This window comes from Panthera uncia (genome assembly GCF_023721935.1).
Source record: "Panthera uncia isolate 11264 chromosome B3 unlocalized genomic scaffold, Puncia_PCG_1.0 HiC_scaffold_2, whole genome shotgun sequence".
Classification (NCBI taxonomy): Eukaryota; Metazoa; Chordata; class Mammalia; order Carnivora; family Felidae; genus Panthera; species Panthera uncia.
Genome location: NW_026057583.1, coordinates 2,182,993 through 2,203,647, shown reverse-complemented (window position 1 = coordinate 2,203,647; position 20,655 = coordinate 2,182,993). Strand labels below are relative to the sequence as shown.

Here is a 20,655-nt window from a genome sequence, read left to right as displayed (position 1 = left end):
AAAAAAAAATTGGCTTACACCATACCTCATGCCACATTTAAAAAAAAATCATTTCTAGAGCACTGAAGCAGACAAATACTGGTATTTCAAACATCAAATAATAGAAAATAGAAGAAGATAATAACTATACTTACGAGGGTAGCGTTATAACTCATTTTGGACAGGAGCAAAACTGAGGCTCAGAGAGGGTAAGTAACTGCGGAAGTTCACACAGCATGAAGGTAGCTGTGTCAGAGTTGGAATTCAGTTCTGTCTGACTGCAAAAGTTACGCTTTTAAATATTTCACCATAATGTTTCAGGAATTTAACACTTCCCAGATTTCTGGAATGGAGATACCTTTCTAAGTTTAGAAGTAATAGAAGAAATCACAAAGGAAAAGATTTGTTGTAAAATCTGTTACAAGAAAAATCCCTGAATACAAGACGAAGGGGGAGGAAAGACTGGGGAAAATATGTGTATAAAACACATTAGAAAAAGATTAAAAAAAAAAAGAAAAAAGAAAAAGGTTAATGTCTTTATAACGTAATTTATACAAATTGATGGAAAAATATTAAGGCTCCTGCATCCTGCTTGCTCACCTACAATCACCCTCTATCCAGCAGCCTGTGTAATCTTAAGATGTAAAATGTCAAATCTTCAGGAACTTTCGACTACTCCTCAGCCTATGCCAGTCTCTTCTACGATTACCACCTGCTCTAGCTGTGCCTCTCTCCGTTCAATTTTCCAAACAAGTGTTTTTCAACCTCAGGGCCTTTGCACATGCCTTTTCTTTGCCTGGAATATTCTTCCCAGCTTCACCTGGCCCCTTCTCCACCCTCCAAGTCTTGGCCTAACTGCCACGCCTCAGGGGGGCCTTTTGCGACTCGCCCAGCCGAGGAAGACCCCTTTGTTTCCTCTTCTTGTTTCCTTCATAGAACTTAACACAAAGACCTTATTTTACTTTTTATTCCTTTGCTTTCTTGTTCTTTTCACTCGATGTAAGTTCCATGACACTGGGGACCATATCTATCTAATTCCCCTTCGAATTGCTGGTGCCCAGCAGAGTGCCTGGCACCTTAGAGGTCTCAACAAACACTTGCGAAAGGAAAGAAGTTCATAAAAAAAGATCCTCAAGGAGCATCCCATCCATTACCTCTAGAGGAGAGACTCACACAGGGGTTGAGGACAAGGAGCAAGGAGAAATCTGTACTTTTGATCTCAAACTTTTTTTTTTTTTTTTAACTGGAGGCTACATTCCCTTACAATTTAAAACCTAATTTCAAAGACAAGAAAAAACATTTTGTGTTAAAAGTTCCTAGTAACCCAAGAAATGCCAATTTAAACAACGAGCTGTTATTGGTCCGTTAAAGTGGCACAACTTTTTAATTTTTTCCAAAGGGGCTGCTCGGTGCCGTTTAGCGGTAAAACCAGCGCTCAGAGCACGGCCGGGGGGCGATTTCAGTTGCCCCCACCCTTTAGGGAAGTTACTGGCAGCAGCCACGGGAGGACTCAGGCCCTGTGATTCAGTCTTCCCGCATCTGGGAAAGCTCCGGAGGAAATGATCCGAGAGGAGGGAGCAGCTCTGTGCACACAGCCACTCATCCCAGCACCGCGTAAAATAGCCAAACGATGCAATTAACCCGGAGGGCCCAACGGCAGGGGTCTTGGTGAAATACGTCAGCATACATACGTCACAGATGTTTCTGTCAGAAACAGGTGGGGAAAAGCCGGCTACCATACAGGGTGGGTGCTATAATGGCCACTGTGTGGGGGTGCCTGGGTGGCTCAGGGGTGAAGCATCTGACTTCGGCCCAGGTCATGATCTCACAGTTCGTAAGTTCAAGTCCCGCACTGGGTGAGCTTGAGCCCCAGGTGAGCCCCGCCTCTCTCTCTCTGCTCCTCACTCACTTGCGCCCCCCCCCTCAAAAAATTATATATATAATGGCAACCGTGTAAACTGTCTTAAGAAAAAGAAGAAAATGCATAAAACGACACTAGCTGTTATTTTTGGATGGCGAGGTGACAGGTGACTGTTTTATTCTCAGTGATGCCACAGAGCTTTTATTTGTTTAGAAAGTTTCATTTTGTAGAACTTTTAGCCACAGAAAAAGCCAGCCCCTGAACTGAATCCGATAGAATGGCAGTGAACGTGGTGGGGCCTCCCCAGCTGGCTCCCTCTGCTCACTGGATGCGGACGTGTGTCCCTTTGAGGACAGCCGCGGCACAAAGGACACCAGTTTCCAGCAGGAGAGGCAAGGCGCAGTGGCTGTCCCGAAGCCACACAGGATGGTGGCCCATCTACAGGGAGATCTTAGATCTCCCCCAACAAGACCCTTTCCTGGGGCACCCTGGGGGGCTCAGTCGGTTGAGTGTCCGACTCTTGGTTTCGGCTCAGGTCACGATCTCAGGGTTCGTGGGTTCGAGCTTGGGATTCTGTCTCTCTCGCTCTCTCTGCCCCTCCCCTGCTTGTGCTCCCTCTCTGTCTCGAAATAAATGAACATTAAAAAAAAGACTGTTTCCTTGCAGCTCAGCCTCCTAAAAGGCTTTCGGGAAGGTGGCAGCGAGGCCTGAAGCCGGCTGGTTGCTCAGGGCAGTAGGGCTGGGAGGCGGGCGTGTCCACCGCCCGTCCGGGAGCCAGGACGGCAGCTGCAGGGGGCTCAGGGAGGGGACCAGGACACTCACGGAGATCCACTGCTTCTTGGTGCCCACCCACTCCTCGACTCCGGCCAGGCGGCGCTGCTTGTACTGGGAGAGCCCCTGATAGGCCACGAACTCGTTCAGGAACAGCTTGATCCCCAGCAGCTCGGCCACCACCGGGCAGTCCTCCCAGGTCACACCCATCAAGAAGGCCACGGGCCGCAGGACATAGGAGCAGATGAGCTGAGTGAGGCACAGGGACAAGGGCGGCTGCCATGACCGGGGCTGGCCTGGGCTCTGCTGGGTGTCCACCCACTGGCGCCCACGCCCCTGCCCCCAGGGTGCGCCTCGCGGGCCAAGCGGGCAGCACAGCTATACCTGGAAGCTGAGCCCCTGGACGCCCACCATGGCTCCCAGCCAGGACAGGGCCGCGTTGACGAAGGCCAGCAACGCCAGGAAGGCGATCAGGTTGGCTCCGATGTTGGCAACCAGCTTCACGGAGACAGCAGCCCCACTGCTGGCTGCTTCTAAGAGGTTCTGAGCGTCTCTGTTTGGGGACCACGAACTGTCATGATTAGCCTGTCCCCACAGTGGGGCTTCTCATCCTATGGGCTCAGAGAGGAAGCTTGGACGAAGCACTTCAGAGCCCAGGGTCCTTGTCTTTGTTCTGAGACCCTGGGGCAGGGGAGGGAGTGAGAAGGTGCTGATGGGGGGATGGGGGAGGGGGGAGAAGGCGCCGAACCCGGGGTTAGGATTAGACCCCGGCTGCCCACAACGTGCTGTGTCCACAGGCGGGAGCCACCAGCCACGTGTGGCTTCAGAGCACTTGGAAGGAGCCTGGCCAGCGCTGAGCTGTGTTGTAGGTATAAAGCAGGGGCACCTGGGTGGCTCAGTCGGTTAAGCGGCCGACTTCGGCTCAGGTCATGATCTCACGGTCCGTGAGTTCGAGCCCCGAGTCGGGCTCTGTGCTGACAGCTCAGAGCCTGGAGCCTGTTTCAGATTCTGTGTCTCCCTCTCTCTCTGCCCCTCCCCCACTCATGCTCTGTCTCTCTCTGTCAAAAATAAAATAAACATTAGAAAAAATTTAAAAAAAAAGCACATGCCAGATTTCAGAGATTAAGTACAAAAAAAAGAACATGAAGTCACTCATTAATGATGTTTTATATTGACTACATGTTGAAATGACAATATTTGGGGCATATTGGGTTAAAAAATATTTTATTAAGGGGCACCCGGGTGGGCTCAGTGAGTTAAGTGTCTGACTCTTGATCTCAGCTCAGGTGTCGATCTCAGGGTTGTGAATTCAAGCCTCGTGCCGGGCATGAAGCCTGCTCAAAAACTTGTCGTTAAAATCACCTGTTTCTTTTGACTTTTGTTTATTTGTTTTTTAAAAAATTTTTAATGTTTTTTTTCGGGAGAGAGAAAGAGAGAGACAGAGCATGAGCAGGGGAGGGGCAGAGAGGGAGGGAGACACAGAATCTGAAGCAGACTCCAGGCTCCCAGCTGTCGGCACAGAGCCCGACGCGGGGCTGGAACCCATGAACTGCGAGATCATGCCCTGAGCCGAAGTCGGACACGTAACTGACTGAGCAATACCCAGCAGCAATCCCAGGCTGCTCTGTTTGATGAGCCGGTGGTTTCCCGCTGGTCCCAGACTGGAAATTGAGACGCAGGACGCGCAGGGCAGCAGTGGGGAGGGCCCCGGGGGTTGGGCGGAGAGGCCGCTGCTGCCCCACGCCTCTGCTCCTGCTTCCCTCCCAGCCTCTCCCCCTCAGCCTCCCCCACCCCTGCTCCCTGCCTCCCCTTCCTGACCCCCCTCACCCCATCCCTCCCACAGCCCCCTCCGCAGGCCGCCCTCAGGCTGTGCTCACCCGCCGGTCAGTTTCACCCCTTCCAGGCTCCTAAACTTGGACTCCTCCACCTCCGGATAGACCAGCTTGGAGAGGGCCAGCGCACAAGGGGCGGCCATGACCGAGGCAGCAATCAGGGAGGCAGCATCGATCTGCAGGATTGAGAATGGGGCTTTTGGGGTTAAGTGTCCCACTTGCGCTCAGGTCACGATCTCATGGTGAGTGCGTTCCAGCCCCACGTGGGTCCAGCTCAGTGCTGTCAGCTGGGGGCGCCTGGAGCCTGCTTCAGATTCTGTCTCCCTCTCTCTTGCTCCCTCCCCAGCTTGCTCTCTCTCTCTCTCTCTCTCTCTCTCTCTCTCGCTCAAAAATAAAAACATTGTTAGAATAAAATGAGTGCTTTGCGCAGAGAGAGAGAGAGAAAGAGAGAGAATGGGGCTTAGGAGGAGACAGAGGAAATGTCCCTGCCAGGAGTGCAGCCCAGGCCAGCAGAGGGCATGTGTACCCTGCCCCACTGTCTGTCATCATCGTCAGTGCTGCTGTCATCGTTACTGACAGTGTAAGGGGTCACAGGCTGTGTGTACAGAACCTCGTGTTTCCCGCTAGGACCTCTAGAAGTGGTATCCCACAGCACAGAAAGGAAACTGAGTCCCCACGAGATTAAACGTAACCTGCCCCAGACGAAGACGGAGAAGGACCCTGTCTTCGGCTCCAAGCTCCAAGTTCTTCCTTCCCTCCTAGGCTGTCTCCCTTTGACCACTCATCTGAGGGCCGGTCCTCCCTTGGCTGAGGGGTTTGTGATGGTTTCAGACAAAGCTCACAGAAGGAGAGTCGGGATGGATCCACGAGGCGACCTACTTTGACCTCCTGGTATAAGAATGTCCTTATTTACTGTGAAGAAAATACTTCCTGTGACGGGGAGCTCACCACTTCGAGGAAGCCCATCACACCCACTCCTGTGGTCTTAGGAAATCTGCCTACTACAACAGCCACTTTTTGGTCCTCACTGTGGCCTCAAACCCTCTGCTCCCCTGTTCCCTTCCCCCAGAGTTAGATGGGACATTTCCCCAACACGGTATTATTTACCAAGTGAAAAGACTGGAGCCAACCCAAACATCTAACGACAACAGAATGGCTAAGCATTGTCAAGCTGCCATTGAAAACGAAGGTTACCAAGGCTTTGCAATAACATGGGGAGATGCCCGCAAAATTGCATACAGAGCATAACCACACGATGGGGGGGGGGGGGACCAAAACCTTCCACAACTATGCATGAAAAGATCAGCAAGAGACACGCCAAAATTGTCGGCCAATTGTCTGTCCCTGGCTAGTGGGGTCGTGATGATTTTCTCTGCTTTTTGCTTTTTGGCGTATGTCTACATGTCCACAACACTACATATTGCTTTTATAAACACAAAAGGAAAATAGAATTCTTCTCCTTAAAGTTTATAAAAAAATCACCTGTAGTTCTTTAATTGTACATAAAAAGGGGGGAAAAGGAGGGGAGTTAAGTTTAAGCTACATGTCCAGGTTAATAAAAGCAGAGGAGAAGAAACCCACAGAAGTGCCAGTAAGGGATGAGGAACCAGACCTGTGAGACCCTCTAAGGCTCTGTGATGTCTGTCCTTCTGCCTGTGGTTTTAAACCCCTTTGTTTCTTTCCCAGCGGGGAGTGGAAACGTCTTAAAAGGAGTATCGGCACCGACCCCCGCTCCCCCTGCGCACGCCCGGTCACAGGCCCTGCTCCTCATGGGAAGGGGCCGGCCTCGGGACAGACGTCCTCTCTGGATGTTTCTGGCTGGGCTTTGGGAGGTCGCTGGCCTCCTCGGGGCTGCTCAGACCCACTGGGGACTCTACCATACCTGGAATCTTGGGGTTTTCCCTCCCCCTTCCTCCACCTCGGAGGTCACGTCTAGTTTGCCAACCTGAGCGGGAACGCGTCCTGCAATGTCACATTCCTGGACACCTTCCCAGCGGGCCGGTCACGGCCACAGCCTCACGTGCTCCGGCTGCTCATCTCAGCTTGGAAAGGACTGAGTTTGGCCCAGGCCGGCCTCCCCGGGGCACTGGGTCGGTCCACACTGGCTGTGACACCCCCATTCCCCAAGGAAAGCCATCCCAGGGCCCGCTCCCGCCCACTGGTTTCCTCTGTTTACCCAAAGGCATCCCAGGGGGACAGAGATAGAGGGTAGGGGTCCTCCCTTTGAATTTTCAAAAACAGCTTTACTGAGGGAAGAAAAAAATCCACACAACTCTACGGCATACAATGGGCCAGTTTCAGGATGGATTTCTGACCCTAATCTGTCAGAGAAAGAACTACCACCTTTTCCACACTGTGCCGTTTTCTATTATTGCGTTTATTTATTTTTTAATTTTTTAATGTTTATTTGTTTTTGAGATGGAGATTGACAGAGCGTGAGCAGGGGAGGGGCAGAGGGAGCGGGAGACACAGGATCCGAAGCAGGCTCCGGGCTCCGAGCTATCCGCGCAGAGCCCGACGCAGGGCTTGAACTCACGAACTGTGGGATCACGACCTGAGCTGAAGTTGGATGCTCGACCGACTGGGCCACCCAGGTGCCCCCCCGCCCCGCTTTAAAAAAAATTTTTTTTTTGTAATCTATTATTGCATTTAATTCTTAAACTGCTGTGAGGTAGGCAATAGTCCTGCCCACTTGACAGATGTGGAAGTCACATAGCTCACGCTCAGAACCTCACAGACGTGGCCCCAGGCGCCCCCACTCTTGCACAGTCAATTGAGGAATATCAGTGGCTGATCCCCTCAACATCACCCTGCCCAGCCTGTGTTCACAGCGCCTCTCACAGGGGTCCCTGGGCCAAAGAGGGGTGGGTGGAGAGGCCAGCTCCTGCGGTTGGTGGAGAGGGCTGGGGCCTCCTTTAGAGCTTTGGGGAACTATGGTGAGAAAGGAGATTTATATGGAGGTCGCAGTGAACAGACTCAGTGAGCCCGGGACCTCGGAGCAGGGGAGAAGGTCTAGACCAGTGTTGCCCAGTACAAATATAATGAGAACCAGGTCTTGTCTTAAATTCTCTAGTAGCCAATTAAAAAAGTAAAGAGAGGGGCGCCTGGGCGGCTCAGTCAGTTAGGCCTCCGATTCCCGATTTGGGCTCAGGTCATGATCACTCGCTTTGTAGGACTGAGCCCCCAGTCGGGCTCTGTGCTGCCAGTGAGGAGTCTGCTTGGGATTCTCTCTCTCCCTCCCTCCCTCCCTCTCTCTGCCCTTGCCCCACTCATGCTGTCTCTCAAAATAAATAAATAAATAAATAAATTTTTAAAAAGTAAGGAGAAGGAGGGGCGCCTGGGTGGCTCAGTCGGTTGAGCGTCCGACTTCGGCTCAGGTCATGATCTCACGGTCCGTGAGTTCGAGCCCCGCGTCGGGCTCTGTGCTGACAGCTCAGAGCCTGGAGCCTGCTTCGGATTCTGTGTCTCCCTCTCTCTCTCTGCCCCTCCCCTGTTCATGCTCTGTCTCTCTCTGTCTCAAAAACAAATAAAACATTAAAAAAAAAAAGTAAAAAAAAAAAGTAAAGAGAAGGGGCGCCTGGGTGGCTCAGTCGGTTGAGTGTCCGACTTACGCTCGGGTCATGATCTCACAGTTCGTGGGTTCAAGCCCCGCGTCGGGCTCTGTGCTGACAGCTCAGAGCCTGGAGCCTGCTTCCGATTCTGTGGCTCCCTCTCTCTCTGCCTCTCCCCTGCTCGCGCGCTCTGTCTCTCTCTCAAAAATAAACATTAAAAAATAAAAATAATAAATAAATAACAAATAAAAAGTAAAGAGAAACAGGTAAAATCATTTTTGGTCATGGATTTTACGTAACCCAACATATCCAAAACATTATCTTTCCACTCATGTAATCCATATAAAAGTAATAAAATGAATCCATTTTTCCCCCCTGCTGAGTCTCACAGCACATCTCGTTTCAGACCAGCCACATTTCAAGGGCTCAATGCCCACGTGTGGCTAGTGGGGACTGCATCGGACGGCGCCGGTCTAGAAACATCCAATAGGAGGGAAGCGGGGCAAAGGGAGCCGGAAGTTGAGCAACAAAGAGAAACAAGGAATGGGCAAGAGGGATCTTTGTGGAATTCAGGGGCTGAGGGCAGAGGAGCGTCCTGGGGGAGAGAGAAAAAGGAGCGGGGAGGCGGGGCTGTGGGAGTGTCCTGGGGCCGCTGCAGTGACGGCAAAGAGCCAGGTGGGGGCAGAAGAGAGCTTCGCTGACCCCAGACTAAAGGCCCTTCGGGAGCAGGGAGGGAAGGAGGGTTGGGTGCTTTTCACCTGGGCCAGCGATGGGTCCTGAGGCTTCCGCTCCAGAGGCTTGGGGACCCTGGTGGCCTCTGCACCGTCTGCTGAGCTAAAGGGAAGTGGGCACCCGGGTCCGTTCAAGGGGAGGCGCGACTGCCTGGGGCTTGGGCCCGAACTCTGGCCCCGAGACAGGGAAGGAACCGAAGCCGAGGTGCAAGGCAGACGGTGGAAAAGGAGAGTTCTTGAAGTATTTTAATCTGAAGTAATGGCGGCAAGGCTCTTGCAGTGGCAAGAATACCATTCTTTTAACCGGCTGTGGAACCCAGAGCAACTTCAAGGTCCTTAAAAAGGCCCTAAGTCCTGACAGGGCATCCCCTCCCCCAACATGCCGCCAGGAAAAAAAATTTCAGGAACAAAGTCTTGAGTTTCCATTTTTAAAATATCAAATTCCTTCAGAAATCAGGGGCGCCTGGGTGGCTCAGTCGGTTGAGCATCCGACTCTCGATTTCAGCTCAGGTCATGATCTCACACGTTTTGGGTTCGAGCCCCACGTCTGGCTCTGTGCTGACAGTGTGGAGCCTGCTTGAGATCCTCTCGCGCTCTCTGCCCCTCCCCCGCTTCCTCTCTCTCTGTCTCTCTCAAAATAAATAAACTTAAAAAAAAAAAACAAAAAACAAAAAAAAAACAAATAACATTCCGAAATCAATCCGGGGTGGTGGTGGGGCACCAGCCCTGATGGGTTCTCTCTAGGCCTTGGCGAGGCAAGTGTGAACCGGGTGATCTTGAAAATTCTAGATAGGAGGGTTCCAGAAGATCAAAGCCCCAGAGCGCAAGGGGCCTTCTGGAAAAGTCACACGGCATCCGCCCTGCCCAGGCAGCCCTGTGGGTATGTGGAGCTCAGCTTACCTACCCTGTGGTCCATGTGTCCTGAGGGAAGGAGGGACTGAGGGCAGGGTGGCTTGTCCCCTTGCCTGCTCCCAGGGGCAGAGGTGAGAGAGACAGGTGGAATTTGCGACCAGAGGAGGGGACAGGGTGGGCTGTCCTAGCCTCCTCCTCTCCCCTGCCCCCTCCACCCCTGCAACACGCAGCATACCTCAGGAGACCCTGTGGGCAGTGAGAGGTGGGCCTTTGCTCTCCATCCGCAAGAGGAGGCCCACCTCACTCTAGACGCTGAGCCACAGTGCCTGGCCTGGACGAACCTACTCAGCTCATTCCCTTCCTGCTCGGCATCTAGGTAGTTCCTCTCTTTCTTTCTTTCTTTCTTTCTTTCTTTCTTTCTTTCTTTTTTCTTTCTCTTCCTTCCTTTCTTCTCTCTCTTTCTCTTCCTTTCTTTCTCTTCCTTCCTTCTTCTTTCTTCCTCTTTTCTTTCTTTTTTTCCTTCTCTCTCTTCCTTCCTTTTTTCTTCTCTCTCTCTTTCTCTTCCTTTCTTTCTCTTCCTTCCTCTTTCTTTCTTTCTTTCTTTTCCTTCCTTCCTTCCTTTCTTCCCCCCTTCCTTCCTTTCTCTCTTTCTTCCTTTCTTTCTTTTCTCTCTCTTTCTTTCTCTCTTTCATTCATTCTTTCTTTCCTTTTTTTTTTTTTAAATTTAACATTTATTTTATTTTTGAGAGACAGAGAGAGACAGAGCGTGAGCAGGCTAAGGGCAGAGAGAGAGGGAGACACAGAATCTGATGCAGGCTCCAGGCTCTGAGCTGTCAGCACAGAGCCCAATGCGGGGCTAGAACCCACGAACCATAAGATCATGACCTGAGCCGAAGTCGGGTGCTTAATGCCACCCAGGTGTTGTTGTGGTTATTACAAATAATGTTGGAGTTTGGCCTTTTTTGACCACTTGGGAAAGCATTTCTTTATCATAATATTCCTAACTGGATCAAAGGGAAAGAGGTTTTTTGTTTTTTGTTTTTTTATTTTTTTCAACATTTATTTATTTATTTGTTTGTTTGTTTGTTTTGAGAGACAGAGCACAAGCAGGGGAGGGGCAGAGAGAGAGAGGGAGACACAGAATCCAAAGCAGAGTCCAGGCTCTGAGGTGTCAGCACACAGCCTCATGTAGGGCTCAAACCCACAGACTATAAGATCACGACCTGAGCTGGAGTCAGACACTTAACTGACTGAGCCACCCAGGCGCCCCGGGAAAGAGTATTTTTAAACTGACTGATAGATGTTCTCCCAAAAGGTTACAGCAAATTACGCTCCCATCAAGAGTGTCCCATTGTGAGGCATGTAAAATATTGTGTATCTTATGATTGTTTTATTTTCTTTGACTATCAGTGAGCTGGAATACCTTTTTATGATTTATGAACTGTTTTTGTCTGATCCATCATTTAAACTTTTTAAAAACTGTGACTTTCACCATACAGACGTTTTTCATTTTTACCAGTAGCTCTGTCAACCTTTTCCTTTATACCTACTGCGTTTCATGTCATGTTCAGAATTTTGCAAGAAAAAAGGCAAACTGCAGAAAAGCATGGGTAGAATTACCTCATTTTTAGTAGAAAAGAAGGCAAGCATGTGTGTATTCAGGTATCTATACTTAAATGACTACACAGAAAGATCTGGAATGATGTATTCTAAGTCGGTGGTTCTCAAATTGAGCATCAGAGCCATGTGGAAGGCTTGTCGTTATACAGGACATGGGGCCCCTTCCCCAGTGTTTCTGGTTCAGCAGGTCTGGAGTGGGGCCCAAGAATTTGCATTTCTAACAAGTTCCCAGTTAGAGAACTGCTAATCTGCTTATCTAGTAAAAGCAGGTCCCCATGAGAAGTGGGTTTGAAGTTTTCTTTTTACTTTCTTCACTTCTGTAAGAAGCAAGAATCTCTTTGATATTTAAGAAAAAAATTAAGATCTTTAAAGATTTGCATGTGAGGGGCACCTGGGTGGCTGAGTCAGTTAAGCGTCCGACTCTTGGTTTCGGCCCAGGTCACGATCTCATAGTTTCATGAGTTTGAGCCCCGATGCTCTGACAGTGCGAGCCTGCTTGGGAGTCTCTCTCTCTCTCTCTCTCTCTCTCTCTCTCCCCCTCCCTCCCTCCCTCTCTCTGCCACCCTTCCACTAGTGCTGTCTTTGTCTCTCTCAAAAATAAGTAAATAAAGTAAAACTTAAAAAAAAAAAAAAGATTTGCTTGGGGCGTTTGGATGGCTCAGTCGGTTGAGCATCTGACTTCGGCTCAGGTCATGATCTCACCGTTTGTGAGTTCGAGTCCCGCGTCGGGCTCTGTGCGGACAGCTCAGAGCCTGGAGCCTGCTTTGGATTCTGGGTCTCCCTCTCTCTCTCTCTCTCCTCCTCCCCCACTTGTGCACGTGTGCGCTCTCTCTCTCTCTCTCTCTCAAAAATAAATAAACATTTAAAAAAAGTTTTTAAAAATATTTGCATGTGAAAGCACACGTAAGTACAGGCCGTTTAACAAATGCAGAGCATTATTACCAGGCACTTTGTAGGGGACACATTTGAAGATTCGCTCTGCTTGCCACACAGTATTGGGGTTGGTGTAAAGGCTCCAGTCGCACCACTGGAATTTGACCTAGAAATGCATCGCATTCGAAAGCTGCACAAGCAATAATTTAGGAGCAGAGGAAGGGGCTCGTATCCAGGAAGGGTGTGGGGAAGCGGAGGGCGGGAGAGTAGGACACACCTCCAGGGACAGCCCAGGTGAGGGACGGTGTATACAAGCCTCAGAGTCAGACAGACGTGAGTTCAGATCCTGGCTTGGGCATCTCACTTATTCTCTGAGCCTCAATTTCCTCCTCTGTAAAATGGGGATGTTCCGATACCTAGCGCTGTGCCTGGCACATGAGAGGGGCTCAGCAGGTGCCACACCGGGAATCCTCACCCCCACTGGCCACACAAGAAGCTGAATGGCCCAGCCCGCCTGGCCTGCCTCAGTCAGGTGTAGCCTCTCCTGTTGCGTCACAGCCCCCCGGGTTCCGGACACAGACTATGGGAGGAGACTCCAGGTCGCTCTGGCCAAGAGCCGTGTGGGGTGCCCACAAAGGAGGGCTTCAGGTTCTTGAGGTTTTCAGCAAACAAAGGGAGAGGCGGACATACCCCAAAGGAGATATAGGCGCCCAGCAGACTGCCGGCAATGGTGGCATAGCCTCCGGTCATGACGGCGTGGATTTCAGAGCGAGTCATGTCCGCCAAGTAGGGCCGGATCAGCAGAGGAGCCTCGGTCTGCAAAGAGGAAAGGTGTCAGACCACCAGAGCCGGCCCGGGCACCAGGGCGTCCCCCTGCACCCGGGAGTGGGCACGTCACAGTGAGTGCTCGGGCTCTCAGGGGTAGAGATAGCAAGGTGGGGTCAGGACCACGGTCTCTACTTGGCTGGGCCTCCCCGCACCTCAGCATTGGCCCGGCCCTACGGAAAGACCCTTAGGCCTTCCTCTCGGCCTGATGATGCTCCCCCGTGTCAAGTGCCCCCTATGTCCTGGCATCACTAAGCACCTCACACTCATCACTCAGGACCTTCTGAGAAACAAATACTCATCCCCGGTTTCCAGGAGAGCAAGCAGAGAATTAGAGAGGCTCAAAGAGGGGAGCCTGGGCAGCTCAGTCAGTTAAGCAGCCGACTCTGGATTTCAGCTTCGGTCATGATCTCACAGTTCATAAAATTGAGCCCCGCATCGGGGCTCCTGCTTGGGATTCTCCCTCTCCCCCTCTCTCTGTCCCTGCCTTGCTCATGGCCCTCTCTCTCCCTGTCTCTCAAAATAAATACACTTAAAAAAACAGTTACTGAGCCCTTCCTATGTTCCAGACTGTTCTGTAGAATAGCGATGGGGGTAAACAAGATAAAGCTCCTGTCCTCAAGGAGTTTTTGTCCTGGGTACAACGGAGGAGGGTGAGTTAAGGAAAGAAATGATAACCAACAAGGAACCAAGTAGGTAAACAGTGTATCTTAGATGGCGCTAAGACCTACGGAGATATGTGCAGGGAATGCCTGATGGTTGGCGGGTACTTAATAGTGAGTAATAAGCAAAGACCTTCCCAAAGAGGTGACTTTGGAGTTGAGACCGCAGGTGCCGACTGTTGGGTTTGGTAGAACAGCATCGCAGGCAGAGTGAACGGCGAGCGTCCTGGGGCCGATTTGACACTGGCAATTTTGAGGACTTGTGAGCGGACCCAGGCTGTGCCTGCCCCACAGGGGGTGTGGGGCGGGACTCCACACGGAGGAGGAGGGGGAAGGTGGGTGAGCCAGGCCAGGGAGTGGACTTGGCTACAAAGAAGTGACATGATCTGGTTTGTGGTTTGGGTTTGTTTTTTGTTTTAAAGCAGGTTCCACACCCAGCGTGGGGCCTGATGCAAGGGCCCGAGCTGAGATCGAGAATCAGATGCTCAACCAACTGAGCCACCCAGGCGCCCTGATCTGGTTTGTGTTTTTATTTAAAAAAAAAATTTTTTTAACGTTTATTTTTGAGACAGATGCAGAGCATGGGGGGGGGGGGGGGGGCAGAGAGAGAGAAGGAGACGCACAACCCAAAGCAGGCCCCAGGCTCCGAGCTGTCCGCACAGAGCCGTGAGGTCACGACCTGAGCTGAAGTTGGATGTTTAACCAACAGAGCTACCCAGGCAACGCCATCTGATTTGTGGTTTTAAAGGATCATTCTGGCGTGTTAGTGAAGTGAAGGGCAGGTGGTAGGGGCGGGGACAGAAGCAGGGAGAGTGGAGGAGATTCAGTGTCTGGTGGGGAGAGTAGGGTGGCTTGTGGTAAAGGAGAAGGGCAGCAGGGCAGGGCTGGGACGGGGCGAGGGGGGCCAGCTGGCAGGACTTGCTGACGGGCCAGAGGCAGCCAGGAGCAAGGGAAGCAGAGGAAGGAAGGAAGGAAGGAAGGAAGGAAGGAAGGAAGGAAGATTCCTGAGTTTTGCCTGAACACTTCATGGAAGACGATGGTACCATTTCCTGAGAAAGGGAAGAATCAGAAGCAAGCAGGAGGGCGTCAGGGTTCTGCCTGCTTGGGCTTGGTGTGATGGGTTTGAGATGCCCCTTAGGCACCCGAGTGAAAGGTCAAGGCGGCAGTTGGATGGGTCAGACTGGAGTTTGGGGCGAGGTCAGGACTGCAGCACGGGGTCTGGGTGACACATAAAACATTTAAGCAACAGGGCTGGTGCGACGCCCCCCAGAAGAGGGTCCAGGCTGCCAACATGGAGGCTGAAATGATGTCGATAATCCTCAAAGATTATCCCCTTGGGGAAAACGAGGCAAAGAGCCAGGGCTCTAGGTCAACGTGTCCATCAGCCTGCTCAAAGTCAGTTCACCTTAGGCAGCTCAGGGCTCCATTCACCTAAATTTGTACTTTCTCAGCAAAAACCCACGGAGCACATTTGCCACATTTCGTTTAAATAAATGCTTTTGTATTTCAGCATTCCTTTCTCTCTGGTCTCCTCTTAAACATCTTAAGGGATTTGAGGCAATTTATCAGAGAGCACATTGTCTTAATTGGCTTTAAAAAAAAAAACACCTTTGAAACCAACACACTGATACTATAACCAAAAAGATGCAAATATTCCCCACTTGTCTTTTGGTGACTCCAGTGTCGGTCCGATGGGCTAGGACCTTGGAACGGGCTCTGGCACCCAGGAGTGCCTTCTGGAAGGAGCTCAGGACTGATGGGTGCCTTAGAGTCACGTTTACTTTGGAAAATACATTTCAGATATAGGGAGGTGGGTGGCGGTCGCAGGGGTGGGGCGGGAGATAAGATGATGTCGGGTAAGGAACCCTGACCAGGAAAGAAGACACCTGGATTCTAAGTCCTGATTTATGCTGCGGGGTCGTGGCAAGCTGTTCCCGCCCTCAAGCCTGTTTCTACGTGAAGGGGGAGAGGTGGACACCATCTGTAGATTTTGTGAGTCTCTAAGCTGATAAAGACCCCGAGGCCTCGGGAGGTAGAAGGTGCCCGAGAGAGGCCCCCCTCCCTGGCACGACCCCGGCAAGGAGCGCGTCCCCGAAGGGAGCGTCTCTGGGACAGCGGCCTTTGGTGACCGTGGGAGAAGTGCCGAGCGTCTCTTTTTCTGACTGAATAGGAGCCACGGGGACCCAGGACACCCGCCCTCCTTGGAGATGCTGCTGGTGAGCATGGGGCCAGGGCGCTGCAGGACCTACCTGGCTCACAAAGATGTTTCCAGCCACACTCAGGGTCTCAGTGGCCATGGTGCCCATGGTGGCCTGCATCAGCCAGCTGATCTAGGAGGCAGAGTGCTCTTTGTGGGCAGACGTCGGCAAACCCCAGAGTTGGAGAGAGTCAGGGGTGGGGTGGAAATACCGGATAAGTCTTCCTCCCAACTCCCAGCCCAGCATAGCAAGCCCTCACCTACATTTCTCCTTCCACACCTCCACTGATGGGGGCTCTCCCCTTCCTGAGGCCACCCATCCACCTGCGGGTAGCTCCGATTATCACAGCAGTGCCTTTAAAAAGCTGTCTCCATACAAAAAGAGTCCCTGGACGAATATATCTGAGAATCGCTGGACACACACGCCGTGGAGGACACCAAATATGTATCAGCTTAGTAAAGGCTCTGAGAAGCCCTATACGAAACCTATTTACGTTCGTCCGGTCCAGCTTCGCAAAAGTATTTGACCGCAGGATCCCTGTACCTAGTGACGTGTGTTAACCCGCCATGGAGCTGGAGTTTTGTGAAAAAGGCTCTGGAAAACATTGTATTAGAGAGGGTGTAGACCCTGGGAGCAGGGGATTCTGGGAGGGTGCAGACTCTCGGAGCAGGATTCTGGGAAGGTCCCGGCCCTCAGAGAAGGGGAGTTGGGGGATTTGGGGGTTGGGTTTGGAAGCAAGGCATTCTGGGAGAGCATGAGCCCAGTGAGTAGGCAGCCGTGGGAGAGCCCGGCCGTGGCATTGGGAACTCACCTTCTGGATCACCCACTGCATGAGGCCCACATAGTAGAGAACCGACATGACACAGCTGAAGAAGATAACGATGGGCAGAACCTGCCAGGCAAGAGCACAGGCCCCAGGGTTAGAGGCAGGTAGACCCCAGACAACCCACTCCGTCCAGGGCCGTGCCGCTCAGGGACCTGACAGGGTCCAGGAGGAAGCTCTGAATTCACTGCCTGAGGTCACATACGGGGCCTCCTGGGAGGCACTTTCTGTCCTCTCTGTTCCGCTCTGAACATCCCCCCGGCCCCCTCCCCCCACAGACGAGGCCTGTGCCATGGAGGAGAAGCAGGACCGCCACTTCTCACGAGGGTTAGAGGAGCTGGCTCAGGGCCTAGCACCTTGCACAGCGTGCAACCCCTTCATGAGCGCAGTCCCTGGTCCACGAGGACCCCTCCGGTGCTTTGGGCCCGAGTGACAGGCTCGTCGTCTCTCCGGCACAGCACTTCCACTCAGGACCAATGAGCTCAGAGCCAGACCCACGTGGGCCCGGCAGCCGGTCCCTCAGGCTGTCACCACCTCTCTCTGCCAACTCCAGGCCTCGTCAACTCTTCCTTCGAAACTTCCCTCGCAGTCCTTCCCTCCTCGCCAGGGCCCCGGCCCCCACCCCGGCGCCTCTGCCCTGCGGTCTGATTTATCTCAGCGAGGCCGACAACCACTCAGATGTCTCTCGGTGGAGGACGGGTTTCAGGACCACGGGATGACCACGAAGCCGCACACGGAAAGTCTGGAAACGAGACTGAGGGGCTCTCCGTGGGCAGTTATGGAGTGATTTCCGAGCGAGAAGAGGGAAGGTGTGTGCTGTGCTATCCGGTGTGCAGGGGAGCGTGGGGATGGCATTGTGCGTGGGCCTGTGTGGGCACGGAGTGTCACTAAAAGGGTATGCAAGGGAGGCAGTGGCCTTGGGGCGGGAACTAGGTGACTGTCGGTGCAGGAGGGAGACTTACTTTTTACCGCCTCCCCTTTGTGCTGTTGGGATGTGTTACTGTTCCAAACGGTTCTAAAATAGGTTATGCAGAAGGGCGCCTGGGTGGCTCAGTCAGCTGAGTGACTGACTCTTCATTTCGGCTCGGGTCACGATCTCGTGGTTCATGAGATCGAGCCCCACGTCTGGTATGCGCTGACAGCATGGGGCCTGCTTGGGATTCTCTCTCTCTCCCTCTCTCTCTCTCTCTCTCTCTCTCTGCCTCCCTCCTGTTGGCACTCTCTCTCTCTCAGAATAAATAAATAAGCATTAAAACAATGAGTTACGCAGAATTGGTAATGGTGGGCGCATCCCTACGCCGAAATGTTAGGTGGGGAAGCTAGAACATCGAAAGCGTAGGAAGGCTGGGAGATGGCATGCCTGAAAGCTGTTCTGTGTGCTGGGACTGCTGAAAGTTGGGTTCTTCCTTCCGTATTTCCCGTTTCTCTTCTGCTCCTGTAATTTTCTGTGATAGGTGGCCTCTTCTCGAGGCAGGGAGCCTGGCGGAGGGGGGGTCTGGGCCAGCTCAGCAGCGGGGTTTGGGACTTGCTGGGTGTGAGATGCCTGTGGGGCAGCCACGGGGTGGGGTGGGGGGGCAGCTGGATAAAAGGGTCAGGAGCTCAGGGGGGGAAGGTCTGGGCCAGGGATGGATTGGGATGCATCTGCACGGAAGTGTAGGTTGAGGCCATGGGATAGATGCGATTCACCGAGGAAACGTCCCTGAGTGGGGAGAGCAGTGAGGACAGAAGACAGGGCCCTGGGGTCAGCATGGGAGGGGGGAAGGGTAAGAGGGGGCACAGGGAGGGGACCGAGAAGAAACAGAGAGGTTGGAGGACCTCCAGGCGAGGCACGTGTTGGAAACCGAGGACGGCTGATCAAGAAGGGTGGTCGATCAGCCGTGCCAGACGTGTCAGAGAATTCCAGAAAGGTGAGGCACGCGACGGACCGTTGGCACCTAGCAATTCAGGGATTGCGGTGGAGATAGCGAGTGCAGGCAGCTGTTTCTAGAAGCTTAGCCGTGCCGGAAGGAAAGGTGCCCTCGGGAGAGGTGAGGGGTGCAGGGAGAGTTGTTTTTGTTTTTAATACGGAAAGTCTCGTGTGATCACATTCAGGCTCTAGCTCAAAATGAATCAGGAGTGCGGGATGGCCCCCGAAGAAGACAGAGGCTCCACCCTGGGCAGCCCCCCTAGAGACGAGAACAGGCCCCAAGGTGTCTCCCCTCCCTTCCCAGATGGAGGCTGCGGCTGGATGTGGACCAGCTCCCCTCCGTGGGCCTCACCGCGGTGGGGGCTGTCACCTGACAGGGAACGCAGGCTCTGGAGGTCCTCCTGTCCCGTGACTCGTGCTGACTGCCCAGTGCCGGGCACACCCCCAACACGAGGCTGCTGACGTCATCCGCCCTCCCTCGCAGGGAGACACAGAGACAGTCACGTACTGTCTAGACTGCTTGTCCAATTTATCATGAGGGACTGCTCGGCAGCCTGGCAGGGCGGCGGCCGTGGCTCAAACCAGGAAGGACCTGACTGCAGCATTGGGACTTTCTCCAGGCAGCCACCAAGAGACATTGCCTACCCGTGAGATGCGGGTCTTTGGTGGAAGGGAAGCTGGGTTTTGCATGAGGCGGCGGCTCTCCGGGGAGGGAAGATAAATAGGAGAGAAGAGAGGTGGCCTCCCAATTTTCTAAGGTGGCACATTTCATCCTAAATAAGGTCCCCAGGACCCATCCGATCTCCCGGCCTGGGAGACGACTCTGGGGCCTGTAGCGTGCGAGGAGGTGGAAGGCAGGATGGGCAGCTGAAGACGGCGATGCCGCGGTCGGGTGGGGGGGGGGGGAGCGCCATCGGGTCCTACTACGTGTCCACACGCAGTCCTACTCTGCGGCAGGTGCAGTGCCCAGCGCGTGGTGATTCATCGATCCTCAAACCAACTGAGGTACTTGTAAATCCGCTTCACCAATGGGGACACCGAGACCGTGAGATGTTGGCTGCCCGCCCAAGGTCACACGCCTGCAAAAACAGAGCGCTGCCCGGCCGCAGAGCAGGTTGCCAAGGCCCTGCCATGAGCCTGCGGACGTCTGCCCTGTTGCCTATTCTGGAAGCCCCACTTCTCCGTCTCAGGAGAGGCATTCATCTCCGGGAGCGAGGGTATAGCAGCCGTACACACGTCCTCACCGCCACACGGTGGAACCCAGAGCCGGCTGGTCCCTCTAGTGTGACCGCTCACCCATAACCGAAGGAAGAAGGGGCCTCCAGTTTGCCGAGGCCAGTGGTTCTCAAAGTGCGGTCCCTGGACCAGTAGCATCACCCGAGAATTGGCGAGAAATGCAAATTTCGAGCCCCACATCTGGAGTTTCAGTTTCAGCAGGTCGGGGGTGGGCCTGAGAATTTGGGCCTGAGCGTTTCCAGAAGCTGCCGGTGCTACAGAGTCTGCCACTCTGAGAACCACTGGTCTAGAGTTTAGACCATACGCTCAGAGCAAATGTCAACTTGATATCAGGAAACGGGGTTCGAAGGCAGGACCAGACCCACTGAGGACACGGCCCTGATGCTTCCTCTTCCTGGAGGAAACTGAGCCAGGCTTTCGATGACTTCCTGATAATGAACCCTCACAGTCCAAGCTCCAAAGGCCTAAGCACTGCAGACCTGGTCCTGTCGCCAACCCCACAAAACCCCACAAAAATCCTGAACCACAAAATCTAAAGTCGGTCAACAATGCATTAAAAGGATCACATAGCATCAGGGTGCCTGGGTGGCTCAGTCGGTTGCGTGACTTCAGCTCAGGTCATGATCTTGTGATTCATGAGTTAGAACCCCACATCGGGCTCTCTGCTGTCAGCACAGAGCCCGCTTCAGATCCTCTGTCCTCTCCTCTGCACCCCCCCCGGCCCCCACCTCTCAAAAATAAATGGCTCAGTCAGTTAAGCATCTGACTTTGGCTCAGGTCATGATCTCACGGCTCGTGGGTTTGAGTCCCGTGTTGGGCTGACAGCTCAGAGCCTGGATTCTGTGTCTCCCTCTCTCTGCTCCTCCCCCAGCTCAGGCTCTGTCTCTCTCTCTCTCAGGAAATGAATAAAAACATTAAAACAAAATTTTAAAAAA

The 20,655-nt window shown here is 52.9% G+C and overlaps 1 protein-coding gene across 1 annotated transcript in view; it reads right to left on the bottom strand.

The window, feature by feature from the left end:
- Positions 1 to 20,655, bottom strand: part of SLC28A1 (solute carrier family 28 member 1) — a 48,439-nt gene that overhangs the window by 3,256 nt on the left and 24,528 nt on the right. The window contains exons 8-13 of the mRNA XM_049614254.1: positions 16,567 to 16,647; positions 15,807 to 15,887; positions 12,761 to 12,886; positions 4,489 to 4,619; positions 2,996 to 3,164; positions 2,663 to 2,860 (exon numbers count right to left, since the gene is read on the bottom strand). Of these exons, the coding sequence (XP_049470211.1) occupies positions 2,663 to 2,860; positions 2,996 to 3,164; positions 4,489 to 4,619; positions 12,761 to 12,886; positions 15,807 to 15,887; positions 16,567 to 16,647 (786 nt within the window). The remainder of the gene's footprint in view (positions 1 to 2,662; positions 2,861 to 2,995; positions 3,165 to 4,488; positions 4,620 to 12,760; positions 12,887 to 15,806; positions 15,888 to 16,566; positions 16,648 to 20,655) is intronic.